This window comes from Dama dama, chromosome 8, assembly GCF_033118175.1.
Source record: "Dama dama isolate Ldn47 chromosome 8, ASM3311817v1, whole genome shotgun sequence".
NCBI lineage: Eukaryota > Metazoa > Chordata > Mammalia > Artiodactyla > Cervidae > Dama > Dama dama.
The window spans coordinates 10,390,473-10,400,329 of record NC_083688.1 but is presented as its reverse complement, the minus strand read 5'-3'; the positions used below and the strand labels follow the sequence as shown (position 1 = coordinate 10,400,329).

Genomic DNA, 9,857 nt, shown 5'->3' with positions numbered 1-9,857 from the left:
ATTATTTAATCCCTTATAAAGAAACCTAAAACTACATTCTTACCCTTATAACTTATTCCTCGGCCATTTCCCCTGTTTTCAGCACAGCTAACATTCACACTGACTGCTGATGTAATGGCACACTTACCTAGGCCTTATAAAGCAAAATGCTCTTTGTTTGGGCACCAATGATGTCAGTACAGATATGCAAACTAGAGGACAGCAGTCTAGGAGGTGAACCTTTTGAAATGTAAAGACTGATGGACTAGCTGCCAATGGGTTTTGGTATCTCAAAAAAGATTAATTTCTTACACTTTGAGACTTCCTTAGAATAGAATCTAAAGACATAAGGAACATACTGATATCAAAAAAACTTCCTTAGAAGATCTTTGATATGATCAAATGGAGACACTGAAAAAAATGTTTGTATACAGATGGTACATCAGGAAACTTCATTTAGCCGGGTGGTGAACAAAAAATTTACAAGGTGCTAAGAAAAGAAAAGATGTTCATGAAAAGTGAATAGAAATTGCCATTACTCCAGATAGTTAAAGCTTTGTTCAAGAGGTGGTGGGCAGGACAGTTTGTATTAGTGATAAATGGAGACAGTGTATAAGTGTCTAAAGGTATGGTTTTAAAGTCTGTATGCTTGAGATCAAATCCTGGCTCCACTGCTCCTAAACTGTGTGCCCTTGGCCAGGTCACTTACTATGCCTCAGTTTCCTAATCCATAAAAAGAGGACAAGAAAAATAATCTCTTCAATGATTTTGTGGCTATAAGATGATAAATGTAAAATGTTTAACACAGTGAATTGTTTGTAATAAGGGCTTCAATATCACCCCACAAATGACCACTGAGAGCACTTCCACAAGCCTTTAAATTCCTGCAGTAGACCACCATCCTTGGCCTCAGCTTCTTCAGCTGTAAAGCGATGGGTCTAGTCTAGATGAGTGATTCAGACATTAGAGATGTCATGGACTAGGGGAAAAAGAAAATACTACAGGGGCATCAACTTTTATTTTGCCAACTAAGGAGATTTTTAAATGAAGACTGTGACCTAACATCACCACCTTTTCATTTTCATAATCTTTTTAAAAAGTGAGGGAGCCATTAGCTCAAAGATGGCACTTTAAAAAGCCCACTAACATTATTTTTCTCATTTCTCCATGGACTGTGAAAATCTGGTCCTCAATCAGAGTCTCACATTAAAAATTCTATTATTTCAAGTTTATCTCTTTTAAAAATTAAGTACTATTTTGTCAATCAAATTTCATTTTGGATAAGGATTCAAATGAACTCCTCAGTTGACCTAAAAGCAGATCAAGGGTTAGAATCAAAATCTTTCAAGCTATTCCATGGCAAGGTGGAGATTCTGAAGTAGTTGTAATTCATAATACTGGAAAGCAATACTGAAAAATTCTTTGAAACCTAGGGATACCCTAAACTTGCTTAGAAAAGCAGGGATGAAGCAGGTGATTCCTACTCCTAGAAACATGATAGAATTGGGTTCTATTTAACACTGAGTTGGGTTCTGGTCTGCATTTAGTGACCAAAAGTGAAAGTTTCATTCCCATGGCTGAGAACTGCCTCTGAACAGAAGAAGGGGGGAAAAAAACAAACCCAAAACAAAAACTGAATGGAGGAGGCTCAAGGTGTTTTAATTTGCACTGACTGAAGCATAATTTCATTTTGATATTTTTGCCAGTGGTACAAGGGAGTGTATCTCCACTCCTTAACAAAACAAAACCTGTTCAGGGAGCACAGATCTAGCAGCTAGCAAGTTCCTGTTCTCGAATATTCAGAGAGGAAGTGGCCCACAGGACACTTCTACTCTACCCTATACTACAGTACTACAGTTTTAATTCACTTGAAGAGAAAACATTCCATAAAGAAAGGAGAAAGGGAGAAAGAGAAAAGGAAAGGAATACAGAGACAAACAGAATCTGTATGTTCAGACTAAACCCTTGTGATCCTTATAATCAGAGAATTTAAAGCTATAATTTAAAGTTACTATAAAAGAGTAACTGAGAACACTTGTGGCCTATGGGTTAAGAAACTTGTTCAAATACCTACAGTGAGTAAACAAGAGAGTTAAGATTCTTCAGGCCTTCTGTACCCCAGTCTAGTTTTTGACCTCCAAACCAATGGTTTTCAATCATGGTTATACCTGAGAATTATCTGGAGCTTTAAAAGTCCCTATATCTAAGCTATAACCCCCACTAACTAAATTAGAATCTTGTGGCAGGGGGTACCAAGATATCAGTATTTTTTTGTTTCTAATGTGAAGCCATAGTTAAGAACATCACTGCCCTAAACCATGGTGCCTCAAGGTGGACGAAGCACAGATAAGGATGATTCTGTGAACAGGTTTCTTAGGCCCATTTAGCAGAAGCTCTTGGTAACTACTACAAGTTCCAGGCCATTGCAATTCTAGTCCAAGGTCATATTTGGATTACTATGTAATCCCACCATGGGATTACATAGTATTATAGAACAGAACTATGGTGGCTTCATTTAACCCAAACTGAAAAGTGTTTTGTTTTGTTTTTTACAATCAAGCCTTTTTTTTCTTGCCTGGAGTGTTATAAATGATGTATTCAGGTCCAACTATAATTTAGAGCTGAAGGGGCAGTGATTGCAGAACCAGTGAATTAGCTCCGAAGCTGCTGCCTGGGCCTCTGAGACACCCCAACAGCTCTATTGTGTTCTTCAAGGAAAGGGCCTCTTCCCCCCACCCAAACCAGTCCTCACCTAATCCCCAGTTTTCTTGCAGGTCTCAGTTTTTCTCTGGACAGCACATCATCTGGCATCTACTGCATTAGGATGTTAACACATAGAAACTTATAATAGAAGCTTTTAAAATGTTTATTTGTATTACGATGGTGAAATGGTGCAAGAGTGCAAAGAAACTAAAGTACTTAGCCCTTGTTTCCCTGCTGTTCACAATATTTTAGTAAAAGAAGATTAAGTAACATTAAAAGGAATGGAAGAAGTAAATATAAATATACCCAGCCAAATCCTCTAATTCACTAAAGGATGAACTGAAACTGTTGGCCCAATTCATACTTATTGAGAACCTAAAAAAATTACTTCCCCTGTAACTTCCCTAGACCTGTGAAAAAGGGGAGTGGACAACATTTATATTACAAGACAGCAATCTTTTATTGAAACATTTTTTGTGTGTCTAAAACTATGCATGGAGAGATTAACCTCTTGTTCATAAATTAGGGTAATTCTAACATCACTATTCCAAACCAATATTATTTACAAAAAAAGAAACTTTTCTTTGCTTTCTTGCCAGTTCACAGGACTAAATTTTAAACAAACTTCAGTCTAGCTTTTAAAATTTCCCTGCCACCATATGCCCAGCAAACCTTATTAGGGTAGGGGGCAGCCTTTTGATGGCAACAGTCATCATTTACCAGGAATGTAGAACCACAACTGAGCAACAACAACAAAAGATTAAATCATTCCAAACAATTCCTATTTGCTTTCCAAAAGCATGCTTTGTCTAATTCTCCCATTCTATACAGACAGGTGGGAGAGGAACGCCACAGAGCATCATAATGTTAATTAAATTAACCTCTTCAAAAAGTGGACAAGATGGTTTAGCGTATATATGGATGAACTGCAGTCAATGACACTAACAAGTAATAAACTTTAAACCTAGATGAACACATATCCCCAATAGCTGGCCAGCTCAAATCATTACTTCTCATTTAATCTGGATCACATGTGCAATTTTTCACTCTCTAGTTAAATACATTGCCAAAATTTTTCAAAGCATATAGGGAACAGGCTTCTTAGAAATTCAAATTACAATGTTAAATAATAAAAACTGCTGGCTTATTATATAGTTTCTGACAAACTCCAATGTGCTGGGTGACAGAAAGTAATTCTATCTCAGTTGCTAGTAAAAAGGTAAATCTTGTATATACATAAAAAGACAATATTACAAGACTGTAGTGTTAACCTACTAAAACAAGAATATCTAGAATGGAATTTTCAGTAAACACTTGGGATGATGAGCAATCAGAATACAAGAGAAAAGAAAATCCACATAAATTAATTCTTAATTTGAGAAATCAATAAAATGTATACACAAACTGATAAATACTGTCTCCATAGGTCACTAATTCCAAGGACTAGTTAGTAGTTAGTTTCTAACTAAATTATTACAAGACATTCTGGTGTATTCTCTCTTCTTATGATCAGTTTGTTCTGGCAAGACTCCAACAAGCACTTGCCCTTGAAAACAGCTCAGCGGGAGAAGGCTGGACGCAATCACTTCATTTATTAACTATCCACAAAATAAATCCCAAGATTACAATAATCACTGTCAGGACAAGCACCAGGATACAGATCTTCTTGCGAGATTTTTTCTGAGGAGAGAAATATGTAAAGAAGACGCTCATGAAACAAGTAAAAAATGTTTATAAGACTCAAAGAGTGCTTCATCAATCGGCCTCCTGATAATGCAAAATGAAACTCTGTGTATGATTATGCAGACACTGTCTCAAAAATCTCAAGGTACCAGTGCTAGACAGCAGTGCAAGTTCTCATTCAATGCTCCCAAATACAATTTTGCAAAGGAACTGTTTATGTTGCAAGGTGTTATTTGCCATAAAACAAGTTATTTGTACATGTGTATTTGAATAAAGGTTTTATACCTATTATAAAATTTTATGTTCACTGTAAAAAATACAGACAAGCAGAAGAGAAAATTATCATCCACAGATAAAACAGCTGACATTTTAATTGTATTTCCTTCTGATCTTTTATCCAGGCACATTTATCTGACATAATTGGGACCATACTGTATCATGTCTGATGGTTTTCTCACTCAATATTTTAGAATAAAATTTGTGATATTATAAACTCTTCATAAACATCTCTTTTAATTCCCACATAAAATAACATGAAGTGGATGTATATAATTTACTTGACTGTTCTTTACTGTTGGATATTAAAGTCATCACTCAGTTTTTAAAAGGAAACTATTGTTAAATACAAATTTCTTTAAGAACAGTCCCAGGGGAAATACAATTATCTTAGGAACATGGTAAATGACTAAATGCTATTTGTTTCTAAAAAGCCATGCAACATCAGGTTGAGGAGAAATGAGAAGAACCTCACTCACAAGATGTGTAAACTGAGGTGAATACCTGGATAAAGTTCGTAAAACCAGAGTTTCAACTAGTATGTAGAAAAATACCACTTTACAGAAAGTAGAACAATTAACCCCTATTTGTTCACAGCAAAATAACCCCCATATGATAAAGCCCCAATTAATTCATACATAAACAGCAGTCCAAGTTGAGTCTGTCCATTTTCTGTGGCAACAGTCAACATACATTATCTGCAAAGTCCTACTTTGTACCTATATCCTAACTGAAACAAATTTCAGCTGTTTAGGTTAGAAAATTAGCCTTACCCTAAATCAGGTATCATGCTAGCTTACGGGGATAGCTTTGTAGCTGAGAGGCTTCTATGTCAGTTTATTCAAAGTTTGATACCTTTTTTGTAGATCTCTCTGCAAAGGAAAATACTAAAAATGGAGCTGGGATGGCAATTATGACTACCTGCCTCCAGCTTAAGACTAAACAAATGGCTGCAGCTGTTCTCACCGTGTCAGTGACTCTGATGGCCCCCAGAGTCTACAGCACAGAGTGACTTTCTTTTGTACCTGCTTTTACCTGATAGTAAGCAGCTCGCTGTAGCTGGTCAGTGGCTCTTTCTACATGCACCTCTGAGCTTTCCACGTTGGCTTCTATGCTGTCTGCAAAAAAGAAGGGCAGTTGATGTTTTATCACAGTCAGATGTTTCAAGACTGCAAACTGAAGAGAATTCTGATGCTAAGGATCCTGTTCACCATCATCACTCCAACTATCCAGCCATGAGATCAAAAGTTACCAGCCCCATAAGAGAATAGCCCTCTTCTTCGGAAATAAACACTGAAGAATTATTTAGAGGTAGAGGGTTATGAAGTATGCAAATCATCCACAAACAGTTCAGAAAAAAATCAGGTAAATACATAGAAAGAGTGCAAATAAAAAGCAAATGTGGTAGAATGTTAACAAGAAGTAAATCTAAGTAAAGCTTATAAAGGAGTTTCTTGTTATTTTCATTTTTGCAACTTTTTGTGAACTTGAAATTATTTCCAAATAAAAAGTTTTTTTAAAAAGGGTTTCGAATCCCATAGTTGTGCAAGTTTCTGAAGATAAAAACTGAGAAGCTGACAGCTATTTCCCTAAACAACCAAAGACTTACCATGAGGCTACGGCAGTAGCTATTCATGGAAGCCTCATTTTAACTCCCACATTTGACAATGTAAGAAAATTGCTACGAAAATGAATTTAGTGATTTTTAAATGGTAGTCCTAGATTCCTAAGACACAGCTTACTGACTTCTTTGCATACAAAAACTATCCACTCACCTTTATGTTAAAGGTATCAATAATACATACCAATGAGATCACCTTGGTCGTGGATCATCATGGCCAAATCTTTAAATATCTGATTGACATCCAAAATATCAGCCTAAGGAACACACACACACAAAAATTAACCAACATTAAGTAACATGTTGGAAGATTCACTTCCTCTATTTACCTAAAGTTCTGGCTACTAACAACACATGTGTTTTTAAAGCTTATAAATCAGGCTTTCTTTATAAACAGAAAATGAAAATGAAGTTAATTTATTAATACTTACTAAATGACTTCTGTAGGCAGAGTACTATGCCAGGTAGGAAATTAGAAGCACAGTCTCTTGGAGCCTGACTATCAGTTACAGAGGACTGTTAACCCTCCACAATCTTGTTCAACCTTAAGAACTTCTCTGGACCTCCCTACTAAAATGTGGACAATGACAGTACCCATCTCATAGGATTTTCAGAAATACTAAATAAAAAGGTCTTAAAACTATGCAATAACCACTTCGTAAGTGTTAGCTATTATTATTACTTAACTGGTCCTCTGGAGAAGGAAATGGCAACCCACTCCAGTAGCCTTGCCTGGAGAATCCTGTGGACAGAGGAGCCTGGTGGGCTGCTGTCCATGGGGTCACACAGAGTCGGACATGACTGAAGCGACATAGCGTGCGTGCGTGCGTAACTGGTCCTCATGAAAACCCAATAACACATGTATTATCTCCATTCTACAGAAGAGGAAAGTCAAGGCTCAAAGAGGTTTAATGACTTGTCCTAAGGTCTCACAGCTACACATGGCAAAACTGAGAATTAAAAGTTCATGATGGGCTTCCCTGGTGGTCCAGTGGTAAAGACTCCATCTGCCAAGGCAGGGGATACACGTCTGATCCTTGGCCTGCACTCTAGAGCCTGTGCTCTGCAACAAGAGAAGCCACCACAATGAGAAGCCTGCGCACCACAACAAAGAATAGCCCCAGCTCTCTGAACCTAGAGAAAGCCCTTGGGTAGCAATAAAGACCCAGCACAGTCGTAAGTAAATAAATAAATAATCTTTTTAAAAGTTCACGATGTTTGAATTAATCATTCAGTAACTCTTATGAAGTAAATGTCTTCTTTGAGGATAATGAGGCTCAGAGAGGTTATGTAACTTGTCTAGTCACACAACTCATCAGTGAGGAAACTTAAGTTCTGCAGCCAGGATTATATTCCTAAAGCCCACGCTCTTTCAATAAGCAATGTGCTGCCTCTCAGATGCTACAATAAAAAAATGATACCTTCAAAGCAATGACTTCCTAATCACAACTTGGCAAGAACAGTTCTAGCCAGCACCTCCGTTACTTGTTAAGAGTCTACTATAGTTAGGACAGTTGGCTAGTTGCTGTGAATATAAAAGGGCTTAATAATAGTTATCTGGAGGTGGAGGTGGGGTGGAGGGATCAGTATACAATAAGAGAAGTATGAAGAAAGGGTATTATATGGTAAATGACTAATAAATGGTATAGCATTTACCTCAAGCAGAGAAGGAAGATTATGGCAGAAGAAGCAGGACTTAAGAAGACATATACATAGAAAGGTAACTGGGTTAAAGAACAAACAGCCCAGTTTGGCTATAACATGGGTGTGATATTATGATTCATAATAAGAAATATATATTTGATCTTTGTCCCAATCCCAGCACAGAGCTCCTAAAATTTTTTTCTAAGTGATAAAAGAGATAAAGATGTCCTTTTTTATTCAAAACAAACCCTTTCAACCACTCCTGAGTTTATGTTAATAGCTTGGCTTTTGGAAAACCCCTAAGGACAGGGGCTAGTTGCCAGGGGAACCAACCTGGTGTTTAGTTGGTTGGAACTTTCAGCCCCAGTTCTGACCTCTGGGGAGGGGAAGAGGGCTCAAGGTTAGATCAATCACCAAAGGCCAATTATTTAATCAATCATGCCCATGTAACCAGAAGATCAGAGAGCTTCTTGGTTAGTGATCACATGGAGATATGGGGAGTGAAGTGTGCCTGGAAGCCATGCATGCGTGCGAGCTCAGTCACTTCAGTCATGTCTGACTCTTTGTGACCCTATGGACTGTAGCCCACCAGGCTCCTCTGTGCATGGGATTCTCCAGGCAAGAATACTAGAGTGGGTTGCCATGTCCTCCTCCAGGGGATCTTCCCGACCCAGGGATCGAACCTGCGTCTCCTGAATCTCCTACACTGCAGGCGGATTCTTCGCCGCTGAGCCACTGGGGAAGCCCCATGGAAGCCATGTACCCTGGCCATATACTTTGCCCTATGCACGTCTTCCGTCTGGCTCTTCCTGAGCTGTATCCTTTTATAATAAACCAGTAAATGAGTAAACAGTTTTCTTGAGTTCTGTGAACTGCTCCAGCTAATTAATCAAACCCAAGGAGGGGGTCGTGAGAACTTCCAATTTCCAACCTGTTGGTCAGAAGCACAGGTGATAACTTGGATTTGCGACTGGCACCTGAAGTTGCTGAAAGGGAGTCAGTCTTGTGGGATTGAACCTTCAATCTGTGGGATCTGAGGCTAACTCCAGGAAGACAGTATTAGAACTAAGTTGCACTGTAGCACATCCTGATAATGTGGCAGAATTGCTTGATGTGGGGGAAAAAACAGATTTGGTGACCAGAGTGTGAGAAGTATAATAGAGTGGGAGGAGAAGGGAAACACAGGAGTGTGTTGCTGCACTGTTAGAACAGGGTTTGCATGTTAGATGCAGGAAATGACTGGATACGAAAAAGCAACGGCTAAGGAATTAGACCTTGATTCTGTTGAATGTGAAGTGCCCATTACACTCCTCTCCTCAGCTCCACACATCTCATTCTACTCTCGGCTAGACAGGATTTCTCATGTTAAAGAATCAATTAGATGATTAGTAGCAACAGATGAAAAAGAAAACACATGACATCTTTGAAGTCAAACTTTGGGCTTTCCCCAATGGCTCAGCCGGTAAAGAATCCACCTGTAATGCAGGAAACACAGGAGATATGTGTTCGATCCCTGGGTTGGGAAGATCCCCTGGAGTAGGAAATGATCCCCAATGGCTCAGCCGGTAAAGAATCCACCTGTAATGCAGGAAACACAGGAGATATGTGTTCGATCCCTGGGTTGGGAAGATCCCCTGGAGTAGGAAATGACAAACCCACTCCAATTCTTGCTTGGAGAATCACTTGGACAGAGGCGTCTGGCACGTCCATGGCGTCGCAAAGAGTCAGACATGACTAAGTACGAGCACAAGGATGAACTGTTTCATCAAAAAAGAGAGGGCAACAACAAAATTCTGTAAAGCAATTATCCTTCAATTAAAAAAAGAAATATCAAGAAAAAAAAAACAGAGGACTCTAGGGCAGTGTGTCTCAAGCTTGACTGTACTTTGTAATCACCTGGGAAGTTTATAAGATAAAAAATGGCCCCACCCAGGGCTTCCTGTGCATGTTT

The 9,857-nt window shown here is 38.5% G+C and overlaps 1 protein-coding gene across 1 annotated transcript in view; it reads right to left on the bottom strand.

Moving 5' to 3' along the window:
* Positions 1-2,829: 2,829 nt before the first annotated feature.
* Positions 2,830-9,857, bottom strand: part of STX12 (syntaxin 12) — a 30,927-nt gene continuing 23,899 nt past the window's right edge. Inside the window, exons 7-9 of the mRNA XM_061148339.1 lie at positions 6,447-6,519; positions 5,677-5,759; positions 2,830-4,362 (exon numbers count right to left, since the gene is read on the bottom strand). Coding sequence (XP_061004322.1) covers positions 4,270-4,362; positions 5,677-5,759; positions 6,447-6,519 — 249 coding nt within the window. The 3' untranslated portion in view covers positions 2,830-4,269. The remainder of the gene's footprint in view (positions 4,363-5,676; positions 5,760-6,446; positions 6,520-9,857) is intronic.